The following is a 24,746-nucleotide window of genomic DNA, read 5'->3' on the forward strand; positions in this document are numbered from 1 at the left end:
GATACCATTGTACAGATCCTCAAGTCCTATATTTTCTGTGTAACATCATGGGAAAGTTCTGGATCATTCTCTGTCATCCAAGTGATGTCGACTGCTTGAATTGTCTTACCATGAACAGAATAAAAAAACATTTTCCTCGCTCACTAGTCACATTAACCTTTGTAGTGCACCTAAGGTCACTTTTAGGCATTGCCAGACTGAAGCAATACTAGTGCTTGGCCTCCCATCCCAGGGCACAGCATTCCCTTACCCTTACCGTATCCATACTCTGTGTCCCTCAGAGCCAACAAACTAAGGCAAGGTCCATGCCCCACTCAGCTGGTCTGAGCTCATGAATGAAAAAGAGAGACATCTTTAATCCCTATATTTCGGACAGCAAAAGAGGCTGGAACTCAACCTCAAATATCTCAGGAGGTTGCTGGCTCAGGCTGGGCAAACTCCACTGAAATTTGAGACAAGAGACTAAAAAGTAGCGAGAGGAGGAGAGAGGGCTGCTAATGGCTCTTCTAAGAGCCTGCAGTACTTTGGATGGGATTAGGATTTACTGTCCCCAAGCTATCCCCAGGGCAGGGTTGACAGGCTGATGGCGTTGTTGACTGGTCACACTCAGATAAACAAGCAGCAAACAATCCATTGCCATGTCGACAGATGCTCCATACAGCTCAGAGCGAGGAATGAAGTCAGTGTTTGCAAAAAGCATTAGGGCAATAAATGTCATTTGTTTAGGCATGAAAATGCTCTCTACCGTGTCCTTTGATGAATACAGGGCTGGACGTATAAGCCTCTAGTTGTCCAAACATGGAGCCCTCCACAGGTATTCCTGAAGCACTGGGCCTCAGCATCTTAAACCCCCTAAACCCCCTCACACACACACACCAGTTCCTAAATCCATATCAATTAAAAATGAAAATCTTCCTTGTTTGTTTTCAATCAGGACTCAGAAGTGTCAAGCTGGAAGAACTGTGATTTATTGCCCTCTAGTGGTGAGACATGGTAAGAAGACAGCCAAGTCATCTACATAGCTATCCCTCCCCCCCCCCCCCCCCCCAGTAACTCCTCACTTAAAGTCGTCCCGGTTAACGTTGTTTCGTTGTTAGGTTGCTGATCAATTAGAGAACATGCTCATTTAAAGTTGTGCAATGCTCCCTTATAACGTTGTTTGGCAGCTGCCTGCTTTGTCCACTGCTTGCAGAAAGAGCAGCCCATTGGAGCTAGCTGGTGGGGGCTTGGAACCAGGGTGGACCGGCAGCCCCCCATCAGCTCCCCGCTCCCCTAAGTTTCCTGTGCAGCAGCCACCCAGCAGGCTATCAGTTGCCGGCAGTTCAGCTGTCCCTCCCCCCCGCCATGTGCTGCTCCTGCCCTCTGCCTTGGAGCTGCTCCCGGGAGCCTCCTGCTTGCTGTGCGGGAGGGGGGAAGAGGGCGGGAAAGAGGGGGGCTAATGTCAGGATGTCCCCCTCCCCTGCTCCTGCACCCTGCTTACCCCATCTCCATAGAGTGGGGGGGGGGAGAGGGGAACACATGACAGGGCTCAGGACGGAGGGAGCTTGCTGACAGCAGCTGCTGTCTCAACTTGCTGATCTACTTAAAAAGGCAATATACTTAGAGTGGGGTCAGCGTACTTAAAGAGGCAATGTGCATCTCTCTCTTTCTCACACACAGGGTGTGTGTCTCTGTCTCTGTCTGCCATGCTGTCTCCCCTCCTTCCATTTGTGCTGCCTTGTAGAGTGTGAGGCTACATTAACAACAATGGGTTAACCCTTGAGGGCTCAGCCTAGTGCTAGTTCATCATTTAGCAGTAAGGCATTCCCTGGGAAATATCCCACCCTCTTCCACCCTCTGACTTCACCACCTCAACCAAGCTTCACAATTTTCATTGCTGTGTATAGTATTAAATTGTTCATTTAAAACTTATACTGTGTGTGTGTGTGTGTATATATATATAAAATATAGTCTTTTGTCTGGTGAAAAAAATTTCCCTGAAACCTAACCCCCTCCTCCCCCCTTTACATTAATTCTTATGGGGAAATTGGATTCGCTTAACATTGTTTTGCTTAAAGTCGCATTTTTCAGGAACAACTACAACGTTAAGCGAAGAGTTACTGTATTGCCAGGTGCTAGGTGTTCAGTAGCACTGTGCGTACTTGGCACTTGCCTACCTGCTTGTTTCATTGCCGCTCTCTAAAGTGTCTTTCTACATCTCCAGCACCCAGTGCAGCTCAAAGCGTCACAGTGTGCCCTGTCCTACTGACCTAACAAAATACCGAGGGGCTAACTGTTACTGCAGGCAACAGTTACTGCTGCTGCTCCTTGTGCAATGCGACATTGGTTACTTTTCTGCAACATCCAGGCCAAAATCTGACTGTCCCTGTGCACAGGGGCTGAGGACAGGAAGAAAGAGCTGGGCAGAGAGAAGAGCCTCTTCCACCCCCTCTTCCCAGTAGGCACCAATATTAAGACAGAACTAGTGTAGTCTCTTGGGAGCTAGTCTGGGTTCCCATCTTACATATCAGTGCAGCACAGCCCCTAGGAGGCAAGGCCAATGTGGCTGAGGGGATGGCCCTGGCTCATCATCCCTGTGCACCTGCTGTGGTATGACTGGGGATGCATGTTGCAGCTTTGCACAAAGTGACAGCAAGGCTGCAGCTTAGCAATCTCCTCACCTGTGCAGGGAGAAGGCCGATGCATGGGCTCCTCCCTCTTCCCATTCATGCTGCAAAGCCAGAATCCTGTCCTACCCTTTGCCTGTGGCTTTCGGGAGGACAGTTCCTCCCTCCTGCATGGGAAAATGCCACCTATTTATTGTCCCCAGATAGGGGCTGGACTAGCTGTCGGAATATACATCTTGCCTTCCTCTCACTAGAAGGAGTTGGTGGTGCTTTGTAGGAGGGATGCCTTATAATGGAACCTGTGTGCTTGTGACATCTATGTAGCTCATCTGTCCCCTCACAGGAGACAGACTGAACAGAAAATACAGAAATAAATAATACAATTGCTATCGGACACGTTAAAATACCCCTGGAATTAGAGCCAAAGTTCCCACCGATGGCCCCAAAGGCCATTTGCTCAACCCAAGTCTGTAGGGCTGCAGGTGGGAAGGGTGTATTCTCTGAGATGAATGAGCATCAGACTGATGACCATACACAACATTTTCCCACCACTGGGATCAGTTTCAGCACTCCTCCCTTCAGATCAGCTGCGTTCTTGGAGTGCCATCTAGTGGCCACTTCCATAACCTCCATCATGTGCATTCCCAAACACTGGACTTTGGTTCCATCCTAACTCAGGCTGATAACTGAGTTGCCACTTATACCCACGTATACTGCATGTGCTCTACCCAGGCAGTGAGTCTGGTTTGGAAGGGGTATAAACAGTACAGTGGTGGTAGTGTCTCCTACTTATGTGCTTTGCTGTTAATGCCAACTGACCAGGCTGGGATGATGATTTTGTCCGGTTTCCAGGTGACCCAAGAGCAAAGCCTGCGAGTAAACTCAGCGGAAGGTGTCTCGTCCCAAACAGCTGGTCTTTCCATCTGACTGCTTGACGTGCGAGGATAACCTGGTTCGGGAACAGGCCGGGGCACAGGTCTATATGTGTGCCGTTTGCTGTTGCTCTGAAGGCACATGGCCGCCTTTCAGCAATGAGGTAAGAAGATAACTTGGTTTGGCTGTTTCCTGTGTTGGAGCATGTGGGTCCCATGAGGTGGCTTCTCAGACAACATGTCCTCCTTCGCTCAGCCACCTGGTCCGATATGTAGCACACCAGTCCGGGCCCTTGTGCCACAGGGGAGCATTGTATAGGAGAGCCAGCTTGGCATGAATGGTGCCTTGGAGCTTCTGGTCTCCCAGTTCAGTGGCAGCAGCCAGGGCCAACAGGAAATAGGCAGCGGCATCGTGTTCATCCTAACCACAAAGGACAAGGGAAAACATGAGGGACTGGTTTGAACTGAAGTGCCCAGTCCTGGAACTGGACCAGGGCCCAGTCCCCGGATCTCTGACTACACTGACGTGGGACCCCCACCCCGTTCTAGCAGCTGAATTCCAGGATAGGCATAGGGATACTCTAGCAGATACTCCAGCAAGACCATTATATTCAGCACTGCACACCATGGAAAGACGCGTCTCACCTTCAGTTTGTGCAGGGTCAGGTTGCCAAGGCGGCAGTAAACCTTGGAATAGTACATGGCCTCTTCCGCACATTGCAGCACTGGAGAGCACAGGGCAAGTGTCTTCAGATAGCAGTCCTCTGCCATCTCATACATCTGCAGGAAATAGTACACCGTAGCCAGGCGGTGAAATGCAACCAGCTCTTGCAACTGATCTCCTGGAAAAAGATATAATGATACTGCAGCCAGCTATATATCATTGCCATTCCTGGACAACTGAGCATGGAGCCCACAGACCCTGAGGAATTCTGGAATGGGTGTGCTTCACAGTCAGGGGAAGCGTGGACATCTGTGAATGAGGGGATGGGTGAGAATGGACATGAAGATGGTCCAGTGGAGACATAGGGTCCTGTGGCACCTTTAAGGCTAACAGAAGTATTGGGAGCATAAGCTTTCGTGGGTAAGAACCTCACTTCTTCAGACTTGCATCTGAAGTGAGGTTCTTACCCACGAAAGCTTATGCTCCCAATACTTCTGTTAGTCTCAAAGGTGCCACAGGACCCTCTGTTACTTTTTACAGATTCAGACTAACACGGCTACCCCTCTGATACAGTGGAGACATGGCCATCAACAGGATCATTGTCACCATCGGCACAGGTTAACAGGGGATTACTGCCTCTGTGTATATAATTCAATATATAATTCTCTGGGTATGCACGGGCTCTTTCAACACAGGCTGCAGCTAAGAGCTGTATATTGGCATTGGCAGAAGCAATTCTTGCCCAGGTAAGCTACTTCCATGCAGGGTGGTGAGGAGTCCCATTGGGGAAAGAAGAACCAGGGCAGTGAGGTATCATCCCATTACAACCACCCTGAATATCCCAAGCTCTGGGAAAACAACGGTCTCCCCCACGATAGCGCGGGAGAGCCGGGCATTCCATGAGACTATCAGCTGGGGCCCCAGCCATGTGCTTAAAGAAGACTTTACCCGAGACAGTAAAAGACCATCCAGAGCCTTCATTAAACTAGGAGCTTACCTTCCTGGCCAATACATTCAGACAGACTTTTCTCTCTCTCTCTCTCCCCCCCCCCCCCCCGGCCACTCACTCTGGAAAAGACATGGGGACAGGCAACTCCGTCTGATGCCTGGGGACCAAACCACTCACCTATGCTGCTGCTGAGCCTGGCTGCCAGCGTGGCAAATTCTAGGGCCTTCTCGTAGCCCTGCAGCCCAATGTGCAGCTCTGCCAGCTTATTCAACAGCCGCAGCTCTGTCCTGGTGGCCTTCAGTTTCCTGGCCAAAGGCACAGCACCTCCCTGGGGAGAGAGGGGACAATAGCCCATAGACATCTTGGACAGTTCCAGTTCAAACCCTGCACTGCACAGAGTAGCCCCAAGGTGCCAGCTAGAGAAGAAGGATGGTGCAGGGATCAGGGCATGAGCCTGGGACTATAGAAAGCCAGGTTCATTTCCCTGCTCTGCCACAGAGACCCGGTGTGACTTGGGCAAGTTGCTAAGTCTCTCTGCCTCAGCCCTTACGCACAGGAGTTAATAACACTTGCCTACCTCTCAGGGGAAAGCCCTTGCAGACGCTATAGTAGCAGGAGCTGTGTAATAACCATAAATGGCTTCTGCCCTCAGCCCAACATACTTGGCAGGTTCTGTCCTTGGCTGTTTGCCCTGCCATGAAGCATCCCTACAGCCCATGCACTTTCCACCAGCCGGTGCCCTGCAAGCCTCAGAACTCAGTTCTCCTGGGTACATTGTAATTCTGTGTAAAGACAACCACGGTTTCTCGGTATATCCTGTGAGTTTCCAGGGAAGCAGCAGCTCAGGCTTCCTAGGAAACCCTGTCCCGTCTTGCAGCTGAGCTCTTACTGACGCAGAGGTGTCTGGGCTTCAGAGCTAGGTTACCTGATGCATTGTGCCTCTGGCCATGCCCAGCAGGGTGCAATGGCCGTCTTTGCTCTCTCATGCTCGGACACATCCCACCTCCCCACCAACATCTTCCCCTTTCAGCTTCTCTGTTGCCCTTTCTGAATGACTTCACCAAACATGCCGCTCCGTTGGAGATCTCGCTGTGGCCATTTGCACAGCAGGGTCACACTGATGCCAATGCTTTGTGGGGTAGGTACCCTGTAATATTCCACTGCTTGGTGCCTGTTTCGGTTGCCATTGAAAAAGATATCCCCAGCCTCTTCATACAGGTCCATGGCCAAGAACAACTCCCCTGGTTTCAGAGCAGTCTGTATGGCTGCCTGGAAGGAGAAGGACTCAGGGTGAGAGCCTGAAAGAGACAGCCTGTGAGAGCACCACATTCACACTCTGCGTGATTTTTTCACTATAACAATAAGAAGTCTTCAGAGCTGAGTATATGCATAATTTGCATTTTCAGTTGCAACAGCTATGCATGCAATTAGGAGACCAACCGGTCATTTGCATTTGGATGCACAGTTACTGCTATGCATGCACAGCTAGCCTATGTAAGTGACATGGGTGCAGTTTTGACATTAGAACCGGAACATAAATTGCCATGCAGCGGTGATGTGCCAGACAGACATCCCTGGAAACCAAAGACATCTGAGTATTATTCCTCGGAAGTGGAACAGTGCAGCCAGTGACTGGGCAAGCTTTCCCCAGATGCTGCCCTGCCGCTGGGCTTCAGCCATGACTAGGTGGAACTACCTTGAAGGGTGCTGAGGGAATCAAAATCTAGAGGGGAAAGACCAGCTAAGCCAAATGTATGGCTGGAGAGAGCGCGTGTAGGTGTCTGGGCTACATCGACATCAGTGGGGCAGCACCCACTTGCTTCAATGATGAATTTGGCTACAGGGTCCTATTTAGGTCATCTCCCAGCCAGTGCAGGATTGTTCCTTATTGTATGTTTAATATTATAAATAAGCTTCTCTCAGACTGGGAGAGCTGCACAGTTGGGAATTGCTGCCTGATATTCAGCCTATACTTCCCCTTCCTTAATGAGAGGTGACTCTTCACTGCTCATTAAACCCGTGGCCTCCCTGCTGAAACCACCCGCCAGGGCATGAATTATTACCATTGATGATGGTGCCATTGATCTGCCTGCTGTGAACACTTGACCATCAGGAAGTAGGCTGAGGCCACCCATTCGTTACACACAGGTCAATGAGCAGCCATCTGATCCTGACAACTTCCAGTCACTACTGTCTAGGTTTAGATTCATGCTGGTGACATAAAGGTGAATGTCTCTCTCCTCTGTTACCAGCACTAAGCCCCGTGCCAGCCAGTCCCACCAGTTTAAAGGGTTTCTGATGCTGTGCATCCAGGCTGTTGCTTTACTGCACATCCTAGCAGCAGATCACACCATTAGCAACCCCCTGCTCTGCTTAGTCTGGGGCTGATGGGAGGAGCACCATCTTTAAAGGAGATTGCTTCCTACAATCAATGTTTCCACCAGAGATTATGGGCTGTTTTTCCCCTTTACTATTCAAATGCTAGAATCATAGAAATTAGAGATGGACAGAACCTACTAGATCATGCTGTCCAGTCCACCCCGTTGGCAAGATAGAGTTATTCCCTATTCTACGTGGTCTAACGCTTTGTCCTGCCTATTCTTAATCTTAAACAATGGGGCTTCCACCACTTCCCTTCGGATATTGCTCTTTAGTCTATATGGCTTTCAATGGGATTTGGGCACCTAACCCGACAATCCCTCTGAAAATCCCAGTTTCTATTCTCACATGCTGAATCCAATGCCTTTCACTCAGGAGGTCACCAAACCCCAGTGGTTGGAGGGAGAGGCTGTGCATGCAATAACTGCTATTCCATACACACCAGTGTGGTCACTTCTCCTTCAGTTGGTGGTTTGCCAGTTAACAGTGAGGTAGGGTGACCAGACAGCAAGTGTGAAAAATCGGGACAGGGGGTGGGTGGTAATAGGTTCCTATAGAACAGGAGTCGGCAACCTTTCAGAAGTGGTGTGCTGAGTCTTCATTTATTCACTCTCATTTAAGGTTTCACGTGCCAGGAATATATTTTACCGTTTTTAGAAGGTCTCTTTCTATAAGTCTATAATATAGAACTAAACTATTGTTGTATGTAAAGTAAATAAGGTTTTTAAAATGTTTAAGAAGCTTCATTTAAAATTAAATGAAAATGCAGAGCGCCCCAGACCGGTGACCAGGACAGGGGCAGTGTGAGTGCCACTGAAAATCAGCTCACGTGCCGCCTTCGGCACGCGTGCCATTGGTTGCCTACCCCTGCTATAGAAGAAAATGCCTTCAATATCGGGACTGTCCCTATAAAATAGGGACATCTGGTCACCCTACAGTGAGGGGACCCTCTGCATGGTTGTGATCTTCTTGCCGAAGACACTCGGGTGGCTGGATGACAGGTAGCCATGCCTATAGATTAATAGCAAAGAGCTGCCATGGCAAACGCTTCCAGCCACCCACACCCTACCTGGAAGTACATTTCCACCAGCTCATCCTCTTGCAGGAGGTAATAGAGCCTCCCAGCCTGCAGCCAGGCCTGAGCCGCTTTGGCTGTCTCCCCCAGGTCAATGAAGATCCTTAAGCTCTGTTTGGTGCAGTCCAGAGACCATCTCAGGGACCTGTAGGGTTAACAAGTGATCAGTCATTACAGAGAAACTGTAAAACCGCAGCTTGGCAAAACATCCTGCATTCCTTCCCCCTTTGTCACAGCCCCATGTGGACCACCTTCCTTTCGGCCCCCTTGCACTAATCCCAAAGGTTACTCCTGTGCAGAGCAAATCACTGCATGCATAGTCCAACTACACGAGCCATGAGCACTTACGCACATCAGCCCTGCAGTCAGCAACATTTGGTTCCCCAAACACATCTCTCTCCCATTCACTCCAGCTAAAGGGGAACTTCCACTAGCACCATACCAGGGCTAAGCTCCTCTTTCCAGGCCACTAGGGGGCAAACTGACAAGCACTTGAGCGTGTCATTTTTCATCCAGCAGGGGGCAGTGGCATGCAGGCATACCAGCACAGTATGGCAGCTCTGCCTCTTTGTTTGTTGTCCTTGGGGCGCCAAGACTTCAGCTGTCCTTTTAGTTCAGGGAGGGAACGGTTCACAGGACAGGTGTCTGCTTCCTACATTCCTTCCCCCTCAGCTCACTGTGACCTCGGCATGGGCAAGTTAATATCCAAATTACTGCATGACCACATGCCTGGCCAATTAAATGTTCCACAGAGATTGGTGTTAACTCATACATGTTTGCCTTTAAAAAGCGAAATACTACAGTTGTCTGTCAAACTCTACACACCTCTCTGTCCCCTCTGGCCTCATCTGTTCAAGAGATAAAGAGGTGAGTTGATTACAGAGTATAATACCTTCCTGGAGAGAAAACAGTGGGTATTAAAGGGCTCTTTAATCTAGTGGATTAAACAACAAGAACCAATGTCTGGAAGCTGAAATCAGACCAATTCAAATTAGAAATAAGGTGCTAATTTTGAACAGGGAGAGTAATTCATCATTGGAACAAACTACCAAGGGAAGTGGTGGATTCTCCATTGCTTGATGTCTTCAAACGAAGACTGGATGTCTTTCTGGAAACTCTGTTTTAATCAACACCAAGTTATTGGGCTCAATCGAGGGGTAACGGTGAAATTCTCTGGCCTGTGATACACAGGAGATCAGACGGGCCCTGATCTAATGGTCCTTGACAGCCTTCAAATCTATGCCTCAAGAAATAGAACCCCTGCAGAGTCACCCAAGGAACAAGTATTTGATAATGGGCTCTTTGATCTAGCAGACTAAGTTTCAGCGCAATCTTGACAGATTCTTACTGGAAATAAGGTGTAAATTTTTAACCACTAGGGTCATTAACCATTGGAACAACTTACCAAGGGTTGTGGTGGGTTCTCCATCAATGGCAATCTTTTAAATCAACATTGGATGTTTCTCCTAAGAAATATGCTGTTGTTCATCAGGAACGATTTGGGGGAAGTTCTCTGGCCTGTGTTATACAGGAGGTCAGACTAACCGATCACAATAGGCTCTTCTGGCCTAGGAATCTATTAATCTGTCTGTGCATCGAGGGGCACTGGAAGCAAGGTATTTCCCCTAGGAGGTGTTTCCCCCTAGAATTTGGACCCTCAGTTGATCTGATAGAGCTCTGAGCCTATTGATCTCTGTGGTACCATGCAAGACCCATCAGATTTTTGCTGATTTAGAGTGTCAGAGGCTGAATTCCTACTGTGGTTAGGGACAGCGACTAAGTCCTAAAAAAAAAAAATAATGGAGATATCCCATCTCCTAGAACTGGAAGGGACCTTGAAAGGTCATCGAGTCCAGCCCCCTGCTAAAAAAAGAAGTGCTGGAACATACTCCCAGTACTTCTGGTACTATCACTCAGTAATGGAAGTACTGGAGCACCAAAAGAAAAAAAAAAAAAAACCAGTGCCAGAACAGCGTTCTGGAGTGTCCAGCACAACTCGAACCCCTGGTTAGGGAACCCCTTTCGGTTGACATTAAGCCAAATTCCTCTCTAGCATGAGTCCACTGGAGTCAGCAGAGTTACAGAAGGGGTGGATCTGACCCAGAGCCAGTTCAGTTGGTTATAACTCACCTGTTTGTACTAAGCTCTCTTTATTGCATAAGATGCTCCTATCACAGCCTCTTAAGGAGATGCTTATTAAAATTTTCACTCTGTATCCTGTGTGCCAGGTCAGAGCAAGGCTGCCAGCTCTTACAACCTCAGGCAGTATGCAAGAGATAAGGCACTGTGTGCATTTCCACGTGCTTCAAATATCAGGAACCACTACCTGTTTTAAATCCTATTGCATAATGGTCACCATTAAAATTTCAACATTTGCCAAGTTACCATATAGTTGTATCTGTAATTAAATCATTTCCCCCTTTACTTACAATATGAGATATCGGCAGAGATGGTGTAGTAAAAGCTGGCAAATGTTTCCTTTTCCATTACTTTTGCTGATAGAGTGTGAGGCACAGTAAATGCTATGACACACATATAATTGCTCCTTCTTCTGGCCCACTGGAGACCCTGCCCTGTACATCTGAGAGGAAGCTGTTGGTCTCAAGCAGAGACTCCCAACCAGCAACCTCTGAAATGGGTATGGCCATGGGACTGACTTACTTGGGTATGTCTAGAGTCTGGTAGAGCCGGCTGAGGGTCTGCAGGACTTTCCCTTCTATCCCTCTGTCCCGAAGCTGCTGTGCCAGGGATACCCAGTGCTCATGGTAGGTAATGCAGGCCCCAAGATTTGGGGATACTTTGCTGTAGAAATGGCAGAGGGACTCAGTGATATGAAGCTGACCTGTATGGTATGGGGAGGGGGTACGATTAAATGGGGTACATTAGAGACCTAAGAAGATGCAGCAGAAAGGCATGTACCTTCTCTGTATACCCTCCTCCTCCCCCAACAAAACCCTAATTAATACACTCACTCTTCACATTGTGTGACTTCAGGGCAAACACCAGTGCCAGCTCATAACAGAGTTTGCTGTCTTCTATCCTGTGCCTGCTCACCATGGCCTGTGCCAGCCACAGCAGGACCTGCACCAGCTCTATCTCTGCATCTTCCCCACCCTGGAGTTCAATGTACAGTCGAACAGACTGGAGGAAGTAGCTCTCTGCCAGCTGGGTCGCCCTGCACGAGAGAGTCAGGTGTCCAAGGTTGGCCAGGGCAATCGCCTGGTTCCGCCTGTTGCCAGTCTCCTTGGCTTTGTTTAAGGCCCATAGGTAATTCTCTGCTGCCTTCTTCACCTGTCCTTCTTCTTTGAGGGCGATGGCCAGGAGGTTGTGAACTGCCCCATCCTGAGTAACACTGTCTGTCTCGCGCAGAGAATGCAGGAGCCGCAACATCATCTCCCTAGACTTAGCCGGCTGGCTGGCCAGAACATACATCCACCCCAAGCAGAGGGAAGATTCGAAGGCCTCTTCCTCACTCATCAGTCTGCCAAGGGCTACAGCTCTGGCCGAGTAATAAAGTGCTCCATCTAACATGCCATGCTGGAGGTACATTTTGGACAAGACAGAACACAAGGTCTTCTGCATGGACACAGCTCCACTCTCGTGGGAGAAGTTCAATGCATGCCTGAGATATAGGCAAGCAATTGCTGGGATGCTGCTCCTGCCCAACTGGCTTCCCAAGAGCTTGGAGATATTTTGGAGGACTAAGCCAGTTCTCCATATGGGTGTCGGTGCCCCCTTTATGCCACTGGGAACAAACAGCCTGGTGGAAGCCAACGTGATGTACGGCAAGTACTTCTTGTCATAGAGGTAGCTCAGGATAGGGGTGGTGTCCAAGCATGTGGCACTGGAGTCCTGGCTGGAGAAGCAGGTAGAGAGGAACTGAAGGCGCTCCACAAAGGGCAGGACCTCGTCATATTTGCCCAACTGCAGGAAAAGCTTGACAACAAGAAAGCAGGCCCGGGCCTCCAAGGGGGCATTGCCCACGACGATGGCTTCCCTCAGGACGTACTTCACAACCTCCAACTCGTTCTCGGAGCTGAAGAGGTGTCCAGGCAAGCAGGTCAGCAGGGCCACCGCTTTCCCCAGCATGGAGGAGAACTTGTGCCTCATCTTCTGCTTCAGGTAGATGGCGGCAAGGTTCACATACAGTGCAGCCAGTAGGGGCAGATCATCAAACCCCTTGTCCATGACACTCATGGCTTCTTCAAAATAAACCCGGGCCTGGGAGAACTTTACCCTCTTGATGCACATTCTGCCCAGAAGGAAACAGAGCCTGGTATGAGCCCAGCCTAGGTGAGTCCTCTTGGCACAGTTTCTGGAGGTTTCAAGGTACAAGACCAGTTTGTCCTCATCGGAGAAGCCATAAAAAGTGGAGCGGAGGAAGGAAAAGGAGAGGTCATAGAAGCTTTGGAAAGGGGCCACATAGCACCCTTGGTTAAGGAAGGTCAGTATGGGGTCAGAGACTTCAGAGTCCTCCATGTGCCCAGCGTTCAGGTCAATAAAGAACTTGGGGTCATCGAGGTCATCTGGCTCCCGCAGAAGAAATTCTTCCAGGGCAGTAGGGGGTGCTTCGCCCTCCGGGCTAGACTGCTCTGAATCACTAGGTGTGGACAGGCCGTTTGCAGCAGCTTCCCCAAAGGTCTTGAACAGCTGGACATCCTTACACCCCTGGAGAGTAGCCTCTGAAAGGGACATATAGACCACAGAGAAATGTTTCCCCACATGGAGATTCCTCCTCCAAATCCCGCGGAACAGAGTACATCTCCCCATTCACATGTACTCACCAGATGGCCCTCCTGGGCACGTGGCTGTGGGTTCGAAACCAGCTACACGGCCAACAGAAATAAAACATGGTCAGTGCTAGCAGCCAGAGGCAAGTGCTGTAACTGCAAAACCTGTCCTGGCAGGGTTCCGCTGCCCTCTCTCCAGGATGCTGAATCTCGGCTAAACTATGGTGTTCTGACTCAATGGAGTGGATTTATTTCTATATTCATACTCCATATTCAGCTAGAATTTCAATTCCCTGCCCCACATCCTGAAGGGCTGGGATCAAAGCAAGAACATGGAGAACAGTTCCCAAATGCTGGACCGTAGCAGGGTTTTTTTGATTGGGTATTGGCAACATCACACCCACACAGGAAACGAGAGGGTCTCATTTTTTGTGGCTCAAGATCTTATCAATGCCATCTCTCCCTGATACTGAGGCACTCCAGGGAGCAAATTGCTAGTGGAGGGGGCAGGAGCTAATGTACTTTCTGGGGATCAAGCCTGTCTTCACTCTCATTATGTGTGCAACACCCTCACCCCTAGAGGCTTGCTATTAGGGGACACACATGCTCTGCCTTTCACACTCCTTTTCGCATACTCTGGACATGGCAGGTGATGCATTTAAGGGTAATTGCCTTGTGTGTGCAGAAAAGTGTCCTTTAAAGCACAAAGCTAGAAGGCAAGAGAGTTTATAATGCTGCAGCTCTCTTGCCTCCCATCTGAAGTGCTTTACAGACATTAATGGATTAAACCTCCCAAACCGTGGTAGAGCTAAATATTCTTATCCCCATTTTTTAGATGGGGGAATTGAGGCTGCAAGGTTAGGTATCTTGCCAAAAGATCACCCAACAAGCATTGGGAATAGAACCTGGGAATCCTGGCTCCCAGCCCCCTGCTCTAGCAAGATGTCACTTCTGTTCACTTTAGCCATTTAACAATCTCAGAATCCCACCGCAAGCCCAGACATGCTGTGCTAGAGAGCAGAAGTGGGGGCATCTCTGTTCACACACATTGTGTTTCCCACTTGACAAGAAAATCCTTTGAATTCTTTTTGCCTCTCAACATTAAGTCCTTTTGAAAGGGCTTCACTAATTCGTCCAATCCTGGCAAGCTAGGCCCATCTCCCGAAGGAGCTGCCTCAAACCACGAGAAGGTCATTTACTATGGGCTACGGTGCAGCATTAGCACCTACATACAGGTTACCCAAGGCCGGGACCAGTTAAGTGCAGCAACCTCTACTGGTGAGTTACAGTTTAGGGCTAGGATGACCCTGCCTGAACCAGTCCTGGAATCAGATGAGGGAAGCACTCTCCCAAGTTACAGGTTGTGTTAGCAAGGCCCAGCTCTCATAGGTCCTGAAGCAGATAGGTCTGGATGGAGACCTCCCTATAACTTCTAGGATTTGACCAAGTCACGGCCCCTCCTGCACGCATTTAGCACTTTATTTCCCCCTTGAAAGTCTGAATGTGGGTATAAGACAGGGAGCTTGCCAGAGACTGCCAGATTGGCCCCTGTATAAGGAGAGACAGGGCTGCAGCACCAAGGAGGCATCTGGGGGCACTCACCAAGCCTGTACACAGAGGTGATGTCTGTGCGGGCCAGGTCCTCGAGAAGGCCGGCGTAGTGCTGCTCGCTGCCATTGTCCAGGAGGAGGAGAAGGGAGGATTTCTCTTCTTCACTTAGAAACACTGAACACTTTCCCCTGTGTTTGGGGCACAAAGCAGTGGGAATTAGCCAGTGCAGGTCTCCTATGCCACCCGCTTCTAATCCCCCCACCCCCCGCCACAGCTCTACCACGGGGCAGAGACAGGGCTCCCAACCCCTCCACCACCATCAGAGCTCTGTCATGGCTGGATACAGGAGCCCAGCTCCCCTCCCCCATCAGAGCGCTGCCATGGGAACACAACGGGGCTCTCAGCCTTGCTTGCCTCCCATCCCTAGGTAAATCCTGCCGGTGGAGCTTGTCCTGGAGCTGAGGCAGGGCTGCCAAGCCCACCTCCAGCAGTGCTCCACCACAAACTGGAGGCAGGGAGCCCTGGTCCTGAGCAGCATCCAGGAGAGGAGGCCAGGCTCTGAATAACCCCACCTTATTGCACCACGTCCCAGGTGAAGGCCAAGCAGCTGGAGTGGAGGTAGGGAATGCCAGTCTGGCTACGCAGCAGGACTGGGCTCACGGAAGGAGATGGGCTCCCTCTGCCCTGCCCACATCCAGGAGTGCTGTGCTGGGGTGCACAGGCAGACTCCTCCCAACCCCCAACACATACCCAGGGTGAGGGGCAAAAAGCCTTATAGAGGAAAGGAAGCTCCACTGTAAGAATGCTTTCACCAGAACAGGAGCGAGAACAGAAGCAAAGGGAAGGATCTGATTTTTAACAGGAGCATGGCCCTTTACAGAGGAAGGAAAATCTTCCCTAAGTGAGACGAGAACCTCTGCAGAATATAAGCGATCAGCAGGCCTGGAGTGTACACCTACACTAGAGGTGTAATTTCCAGCTCAGGTGGAGGTCCGTGCACTTGCTTTGACTGAGCTAGCATGCTAGAAACGGTAGTGGAGGTGTGGCAGGAGGGGCTAGCCACCCGCAAAGGTACCTGGGATCTCAGACAGGACAACAATGGCACCCCCTTGGCTGCACGACTGAACACAGCTGCAGAAGCCCAAGGCTATGTTTGTGCAATCTCCCTCTCTCATGTACGGGGCAACTAGGGGTATTAGGCACAGGCGTCAGACCCAGTCAGGCCAATGGGGCTGCATGTGGAGGACAAATTCTCTGCCCGAGGCTTGCAGTTTGGGGGGGGACAACACCTCCCCCTGCCCTCTCCCCAATCTACACCCATGGTATGAGGCACTCCATTTAGCACTTTTATGTGTGTTTTTAATAGGGCTTTTATTATTTGCCTCCGGGAGCCACTTCTGGAGTAGAAAAAAACATGCGGTCTGGCTTCCTCACAGGACTTCCACCAACTAGGCAAAGAAAGCCACAAGGAGACAAGATCTTGAGTTATCCCACCCCCAGAAATGGCTACCTGAGGCATCGGAAACCCTGTGAAAAACAGACCCAAATGCTAATTCTATGAACCTGCAGCCCCTGTAGCGGTATCTCTAGTTGGGGCCTACATCCGACAGAGCCCACTGCCAAGGGCTGTACGGGGTAAGGGGGTTGCTGCCTGCCTCATCTGGTGGCTCTTGCCTTTTCCTTTTGATGGTGTTGGCGCGGGTGTTTACTGTCACTCAGCATGGAGCTGTGACAGAATGGCTGCATTCTCCTGGAGAAAAGAACTCTCTTGAGTGCTCTCTTCTGCCTCCTTCGGGGCTCATTGTGTATCGCCATAAGGGGAACCTGCAGCCTCTTTGACAACGCTACCTGGCCAATAAACATTTACAACTGATACTGAAAGGGTGGAAAGGAGCCAATTGTTGTGTGACACTAAAATGAGGAGGAGGAGCAGCACACAAGTGTAACTATAAAACAAACCAGAGCCTAGAATAGTACCTGTTCTTAGCAGGCATGAACAGCCAGTCTGAGAACTACCTGAGACAAGGGAAAAGTGACAGCTGACATACCTTGCCACATTTCAAGTGGCTAATGTGGAATGCAGCACCACTCAGGTTTGGCTTGTCTGCCCTTCGGGAGGTGGAAGGGCAGCTGGGCGGCGCTGTGACCCCCTGCACCAGGCTGCAACACCACTCGGTTTGGAGTCCTCTCAAACAGGGTTACCGGGTCCCTTTCCCCCTCTCCGCCCCCCCCCCCCCCCCACAGGGTGATCCTGAATGTGGGAAATGTTCCCTTCAACTGGGACCAGGGCCTTGAGGGGGCTCAAAGCAGGACAGTCCCGTGACACCCAGGACTGTGAGGAGGTCCAAGCTAAGTCTGTTCTAAGTAGAGACTCCTTCAGGCTGTTTATTGTTTGGAGGGAGAACCTGGTTTCTGAGCACACCTGGGATGGAATCTAGACGTGGCCCCTGCAAGAAAACCGGGATTTCTGCACATACCTGGAATGGCTCTAAGTCAGCCCTTCTCTCCCTCCCTCCTTCCCCAGGAGTTTGTCTGGAATGTAGCAACATACTTACAGAGGTTCACAAGTCTCTGCAGCTATGTGTTTGCTCTGGACAAAGCCAATGGTCCCACTGCTTGTGGATTTCCCCACAAACCACTGCAGTCCTGGTATAAGAAAACCAACAACCTCTATGCTGTCTCCCTTGGAGAAACTCAGTTCATCCCATCCTCTCCCTCTGTGATCCTCTGTGGCCGTGCACTGCCCCTTGCCTGAGAAACAAAGGGAAACAATCTGATTTTAGTGGGTTGGCCCAATTGCTAAGCATATTTGGACCTTCCCTCATTGGAAGTGGGGTGGCCAATAAGAGATCATGCTTATGCAGTGGATGAAAACAGGATCCCGTTGTCCCCGATTGATTTGCTCCTCTTTGTGGTTTCTGCGAAGGTGCCTGTGATATCAGGGAGAGGGAGGATTAAGCAATAAAAGCAGATCAGACGCCTGATGGACAAAGACCAAAATCCTTGCAAATAACCCCAATAATGAAGATTGGCGGGGGAAATTAAACGCATGGTGCTCTGCATCATACTGCTCACAGCAGAACTGACTCTGCATAGAACAGAGTTTGCCAGAGATGTGTGTGAATGTTTCATGGTCTGACTTGCAGGTAGGCATGTACTTGCACCCAGTTATGTGTCTAATTTGTATATGCAGTTACCAGAGGAGGCAAATGCCCAGAACTGACTGTGTGCAAACGCACTCACTCAGTTGCTGTATGGTGTTGCAGGGATTGTAGGCACAAGTTTGGTGTGCTCTGGCGTATGTACTTCTGTGTTTCTAATTGTTTAAAATTCAGGCCCTACAGGACCAAGGGAAACAGAGGCACTAGAGAGAAAAGAGAATAAAAGAAAGGTGGAAAAGGGGGGAAAGAATATAAGAGGATGCTGCAGGCTGTTGGCAGCTCTTTCTGCCCTAGGCTGTTAAGGTCAGCCTTTCAAAGCACATACGGTCTCAAGGTCCCATGCAGAATACTGGAGAACCTGAAGATGCTGTTTTTCTCTCCTCCGTTGCTTCTTGTAACTCAAGTGTCACTCTCGGAGCAAGAGAGATGTGCCTTGTGCATCTGTGGGAGAGGCCCTTCCATAGCTGAACCTAGCGTTGTAAGGGCCATGGTGGCCTCATGTTGGAAAGATTGCGTTATTAAAAAGGTGTACACACCAATTGGCTGAGAGGTTGACCCGCTGATCTCCTTGGAGATGCCGCAGTTCATTGGATTGTTCTTCAGAAACCACCTAAACAGCGGAAACCCTGGGTAAACACATCAGTTCTCTCTGAGAATGGTTCACTTGATAAATGTTAGTGTTCTCAGGCCACCAGCCACATTGTCAAGGAGAAGGTCAGATGGGTACCAAAAGTGCTCTGGGACCCTTAGGTAGCAGGAGCTCACATGGCACATGTCCAGTGCTGCCAATCCACTAACCCTGGGCATGCCATATTGCTAGGGGGTAGTATGTAAGAAGCGCAGGTACAGGCATCTGAGTGACCCTTGTGTAGCACATAAAATGCCACCCACTTAAAAGCATGATGAATTTCACAGGCTGTGGAGGGGAGTTTCATTGAGCAAGTAAAATGGTTGCTGAGAGTGATGCCCATGTCACGACAGCTTAGCCAGGTATCTGTCATGAGGGACCATAATATTAACAGTAATTCCTCAACAGCCAGCCACTGGGGCAGCCTTCAACTTCAGCCAACTTTACTTAAACCTTGGGCTGTGCTTTTCCTCCCAGTTACACCAGCATAAATCAAGAGTAAGTCCACTGACGTCAAAGGACCAACATCATAAAAGCAGAGTGAGACCAGAATTAAACCCTTGATCTTACAAATATGTTGAAATTCTAGACCACTACTGTTCAGGCACAAAGGGCTGCCCGTCACTCTCAGCGATAAGAGTACTCCCGTACCCTGGATTTGGTGCTGCCCTGGCAATAGGGACCCTGAATGTGCCATGATCAGGAACAAACATTGGGTGGGCAGCACGGCCCCTTGGGTAGAACATCACGGCCAGTGTACTTACTGGTAAAATGGGTGGGACAGTGGCTCTACGGCTGCCACAGCCACCAGGCCTCGCTGACCTGTCGATAAGGACATCCCTTCCCATTTCGATTCTTTCCCAATGTCCTTCACGTGGACTAGCTCGTTCTTGTGGAGCTTTAAGCTTTCCTCTCCCCCCTCCATGGGTTGAAGCACATTGAGCACTGCTCTGGAAAAGAAGTGACCTGCAAACAGAAGTAGGGAAGCAATTAGCAGTGTTCCTTATATACCCACGCGATCTGGAACCCAGAATGGCTCTGCACCCTCTAAACCACAATCCTGCTGGGATGCATGTCCCCAGATGGGCAGTTGCTTCTCACCTTCCTGGAGTAGCAGACCCAGGTACATGGTGGCCAAGTGATCTTCATCTACAGTAATTCTGATCTCAGTATCCTCCACCAAAGAACAGTTCAGCCAGTACCCATGGTCGAAGAGAAGATGCTCCAAACAGCAAGCCACATAGCCTTATAAACCGAAGAAAGAACAGTCTAAACACACTCCTTTTCCATATACTCCTAGTCTGTAAAAGGACAAAGTCCCGTTTCTGCCATCCATCAGAGCAGCTGTTTGCAATCAGTGCAGCAACAGCCGCTTTGGTGATGATATTGTCCATCCTTATCAGTGATTCCCAGTTCCATTGTATGCAATGAAGGGGTTAGCAGATATGGACTCAGTGTCTCTTGCACTTAGGGTGACCAGATGAGAGGAAGAAAATATCGGGACACCGGGGGGGGGGGGGGGGAACAAGTGCTGCTGGCGGAGCAAAAAAAAAAAAAAATGTCGGCGGAGCAAAATATTGGGACAAATTGCATCCTGACCAGAGATCGGTCGAGACGCAGGACAAACAGCTAAAAATCAGGACAGTCCCGATTTTATCAGGACATCTGGTCACCCTAGCTGGGTACCATGCTACATACTTCTCCTACACCGTCCTTGTTCATTAAGCTTTCCACCCTGTTAGCCAATGGCATCCCTGGCATGGCTTAATGCTTACTCACAGGCTTTCTGTGGCATGGGGTGTGACAGTGTACCCCATAAGGCTTTATGGGGAGGGGGTGCTTATAAATGTATGTATGACATAACTGGAATATGTTTTGTGCTGCCTGTGCCATGTAACATATCTCCGTAAGGGTTATGGTCTACTATATCTATTCATCCTATTTGTACATATATATCATTTTCTACTCGAGGTTAAGAATATGGGCTGTATGCTTGCCTGATTTCTAAGTAAGCTTTGTGAGGCATTTGGTCAGCTTCTTTAGGAAGGAATTTGCCAGGTTAAGTACCTGATCAGGAGACACTTAGGGAACAATGCATCTTGGAATGCTCCAATCCACATGAGAAGTCTTCCTGGAGACATGCAAGATGCCATGTGGACAATGGCGTTGGCCTGCAAAGTCTGAGTCACGCAGGGGCATGTGACTTGCCCCGGTGACTCCAAAACTCCATCTTGGAGCTGGGCTTTGCATAGGAGGGAGGTCTCCACCCACAAGAGAGAGTCTACTTAAACCTGTGGGAGACCCCTCCATTTTGTCTTCAGCTGGCTAAAGAAGGAGCCTCTCCACCCGCCCCAGGATACTTGAAGGAGACTGAAACAAAGGACAGTAACTACAGGGGGTGTGAGTGATTGCTGGACCCAGGCTAAAAGGAGATTAGCCTGTAAAAGGGAGCACTCTGGAACTGGTGAGGAAATTATCTGTATTCAGTTTGATTAGGCATAGATCTGCGCATTTTATTTTATTTTGCTTGGTGACTTACTTTGTTCTGTCTGTTACTACTTTGAACCACTTAAATCCTACTGTCTGTATTTAATAAAATCACTTTCTATTTAGTAATTCACTCAGAGTATGTATTAACACCTGGGGGAGCAAACAACTGTGCATATCTCTCTATCAGTGTTATAGAGGGCGAACAATTTATGAGTTTGCCCTGCATAAACTTTATGCAGGGTAAAACGGATTTATTTGGGTTTAGACCCCATTGGGAGTTGGGCATCTGAGTGCTAAAGACAAGCACGCTACTGTTTTCAGGTAAACTTGCAGCTTTGGGACAAGTGATTCAGACCCTGGGTCTGTGTCTGGAGCCAGACAGGAGTGTCTGGCTCAACAAGACAGGGTGCTGGAGTCCTGTGCTGGCAGGGAAAACAGGAGCAGGGGTAGTCTTTGCACATCGGGTGGCAGCTCCCAAGGGGGTTTCTGTGATCCAACCCGTCACATGGGGCAGTTGAGGATCTGATTCAACCTCTGCACTTAGTGACTACCCCCTCTCCCTAGCTTGGTGTGATGAGTGCCAAAGCCTAAATACCTACCTAAAGCCAAATATGTGGAAAACTTCCAGATTTCTTCTATGGTCTTGAAGGTGAGGAGGAACTGATCCTTCTGGGCCTGGATACAGACCAGCCTGGCTGACAGCTCCTATAGAGAGAAGATAGGACAAGGATGTGAGAAGGCCCTGGGGTTCAGCTGGAACTTCTGCCCTGGCAGCCATGCTATGAGGGAAGGACAAAAGGGATGACCATGGTACATTTCATGTTTGCTAATAACAGAAGGGCCTAGAACTGTGATTCAGAACCAGGATTCTGATGTGCTCCAACCTGGAGCTCTGGAACTCTGAGTTCATGGCCAGGGTTACAGGCAGGGCTTTGCTGCCTACTGGAGGCTGTGCCAGTTGGGTCCTTCCAAAAGGAAGGACTGAATCTCTTCAGTTTTTCTCTCCTTATCATTGCTGATGGTCTTTGATGCAGCAGACTGAGTGGGAAGGAATTAACTCTCTCCCCACAAAATCCTTTCCTAACCTTATTGCACATACCAGTGCACTTCTCCTTAGGAAATGCAGATATCTGTATTGTTCAATGGGGGTGGGAGGGCAGTGTTTAATCAAGACAGAGGTACCTCCCAAACTACTGCTCAGCTGGATTTAAGGGGTGTAAGAAATCCTTCCCTCCTGTGACTTGATCCAAGGGACCCTCTGATTCTGAGAGCTGTAGATCTGCCTCTTGAGGTAAAGAGACTTTCCCTTGTCACCAGCAGTTGTATTCATTTCTTCTTCCAGACCGCCAGCCTCTGAGCAGCTGAGACCACCAAAGAGATATCAGCAAAGAGCATGGTGGTACTACTATGAGACTTGAAGAACTGAGGCAGAAGGATAGACCAGGCCAATGAACATTAATACATAGCATCTTTTTAAATTTAGTCTTATAACATCCCAACATCTTCCGTGAACCTTGGCTGACACAAAATGAAAGGGAATTGCACTCTCTCTAAAGTGGTTACCATCCATCTATCTGCATAGGCTAACGTTCAGTGGGGTTTTGGCCCCCAATTCCCTCAGACAACTTTGAAAACCTCACAACTCTTTGGCTGCCTCTAGCACCAACCACTCTCCTATCACCATGTGGTTCCCATCCAGTCAAGGTGTATGTGAGCAGTTTCCCTTCCACCGTCTCTTGCTCTTGCATGCACACACCTGGGACTCTCACCTTGAAAAGATCACAGACATCCTTGTCATCATTTTCCAGGGCCCACAGCTTCTTCCTTGCTGCCTCCTGCAGCTGGGAGTTGACACACTGAGAAGCGCGACTCTCAACAGAGAACACGAGCGCAATCTCTTTAAAATGAAACACGGCTGATTAAAGAAGAGCAACTGTTACATAAAGAAGAATAAAAAACAATAACCCAAGCACCAGCACCCCACCTGGCCATGTTGGGCACTGACCTCACCCTTAGACCGAACATTAGTCTAGTGGGGTTGGGTTAGAGGACAAGCCAGATGAGTTTGGAAGGCTCATCCTCATGGACTGTCATCCACATGCAAAACCATCACATGACTGTGTGTTACAGTCTGACTGGCTGACTCTGCAGAGGACAGGCTCCAGGACTGGAACATCAGAGCACTGCAGCTCAGGACTGAGATGCATTGGCTTAGCTGTGTGGAATAGCAAAAGGTGCAGTTGCAGAGCTGCAGACCCTACAGTGAGGCTTGCTGGCTGAGCTGTGTGGGAGAAGCTTGCACAATGCCTGCCTGCACTGGCTTTGCTCCATCTGCTGCTCTTAGTCTTTCACTTTTATGAACTTCCCTTCACCCTAATGGGGATTACCTACAGCCTGTAAGGGTGATTAGGCACTGTAAAGAAGGAGGAAGGTATTAAGGTATGGGACATGGCGACATCTGACCAGCCTAGCTGTGTCCTGCTATGACACCTGGCATTAAAGCCCGCCTGGCATAGAGTTTGCTCCCCCATGCCCCACCCATGCCTCTGACCCTCAATTAGCTACATTGCTTAAATAACACAGGTCAGACCAGTGCTCACCCCAAGTAGTTTCTCTGGATGCTAATATTAAAGAGTAAAAACTGGTGGGCTGGGAAGATCCATTTGGTCAGTGGGTCAGTCTTTGCTATATACTATCATTAGAAACACTGACCATGGACAAGACAATATCTTACCAGTTGGAAATCCTTCCCCTACAGCCAATGACACGGACTCGGTCTCCAGAGGGCTCTCTGCTACCTGTGCAGGCTGATCGCCTGGACCCAGCTGCCTGGGGTTACCTAACAAGACATCACGGAGACAGAAGGGCGGTTGCCAGTTTTCACACAGGAGATACAGTAAATTCTACCTTACAAAACGCTCTTAAAACAAATGTAGGGGGTTACACACTGTCTCTTATACACCACTACCTCGATATAACGCTGTCCTCAGGAGCCAAAAAATTTTACCGCGTTATAGGTAAAACCGCGTTATATCGAACTTGCTTTGATCCACCGGAGTACGCAGCCCCGCCCCCCTGGAGCACTGCTTTACCGCGTTATATCAGAATTCGTGTGATATCGGGTCGCGGTATATCGGGGTAGAGGTGTATCACCCTGACTCACGAATGAAAGAGAGAGAGAGAAAGATTAGTGGGATTATTGTGTTCTTAACGACCCTCATCATGGAACACCCCTTAATGACGGTCTGGTTTTGCCCCAGTACAGGAGTAGTACTGAGCTGTGGTGCTTGCTTTCAAGTCAGACCCTGATCTGGGCAGTAACATGACCCTGTAAAAGCCACATCTTGGGGGATCCTGTAGTTCTTACTTTTCTTCAATGCAGGAGGTTCAGTAATTTGCATAATTCCTTTCTCATCATCTTGTCAGTCAAAATGAGATTTTTCCTAACTGCTGGCTCAGGCCAGCATCTGAAAATCAAGCCTCATTCTTTCTGCTTCACACATCATCAACCATGGCCATAAAGATTCTGGAATTGGAACTTTAGCCGGCAATTACATTAATGATGCCTGAAGTGCATTAAAATCCAGCTTGCTCTTCCACAGCTGCATTGGCTCTGCAGGGATAACAGGATTAAAACCCAG

The 24,746-nt window shown here is 49.4% G+C and overlaps 1 protein-coding gene across 4 annotated transcripts in view; it reads right to left on the bottom strand.

The window, feature by feature from the left end:
* Positions 1 to 2,084: 2,084 nt before the first annotated feature.
* SH3TC2 (SH3 domain and tetratricopeptide repeats 2) overlaps positions 2,085 to 24,746 on the bottom strand; it is a 28,503-nt gene continuing 5,841 nt past the window's right edge. For 2 of the 4 annotated variants that reach the window (XM_054037657.1, XM_054037660.1), the window contains exons 3-18: positions 23,840 to 23,944; positions 22,875 to 23,020; positions 21,705 to 21,810; positions 19,717 to 19,860; positions 19,380 to 19,581; positions 18,524 to 18,597; positions 17,382 to 17,577; positions 14,878 to 15,014; positions 13,330 to 13,371; positions 11,518 to 13,227; positions 11,207 to 11,387; positions 8,540 to 8,690; positions 6,238 to 6,360; positions 5,269 to 5,419; positions 4,124 to 4,320; positions 2,085 to 3,899 (exon numbers count right to left, since the gene is read on the bottom strand). In XM_054037657.1, coding sequence (XP_053893632.1) covers positions 3,708 to 3,899; positions 4,124 to 4,320; positions 5,269 to 5,419; positions 6,238 to 6,360; positions 8,540 to 8,690; positions 11,207 to 11,387; positions 11,518 to 13,227; positions 13,330 to 13,371; positions 14,878 to 15,014; positions 17,382 to 17,577; positions 18,524 to 18,597; positions 19,380 to 19,581; positions 19,717 to 19,860; positions 21,705 to 21,810; positions 22,875 to 23,020; positions 23,840 to 23,944 — 3,857 coding nt within the window. In that variant the 3' untranslated portion in view covers positions 2,085 to 3,707. Of the gene's footprint in view, positions 3,900 to 4,123; positions 4,321 to 5,268; positions 5,420 to 6,237; positions 6,361 to 8,539; positions 8,691 to 11,206; positions 11,388 to 11,517; positions 13,228 to 13,329; positions 13,372 to 14,877; positions 15,015 to 17,381; positions 17,578 to 18,523; positions 18,614 to 19,379; positions 19,582 to 19,716; positions 19,861 to 21,704; positions 21,811 to 22,874; positions 23,021 to 23,839; positions 23,945 to 24,746 lie in introns of those variants that run through there. The other 2 variants (XM_054037658.1, XM_054037659.1) reach the window with 2 other exon arrangements.

Source organism: Malaclemys terrapin, chromosome 8 (genome assembly GCF_027887155.1).
Source record: "Malaclemys terrapin pileata isolate rMalTer1 chromosome 8, rMalTer1.hap1, whole genome shotgun sequence".
In the NCBI taxonomy this organism is placed as follows: domain Eukaryota; kingdom Metazoa; phylum Chordata; order Testudines; family Emydidae; genus Malaclemys; species Malaclemys terrapin.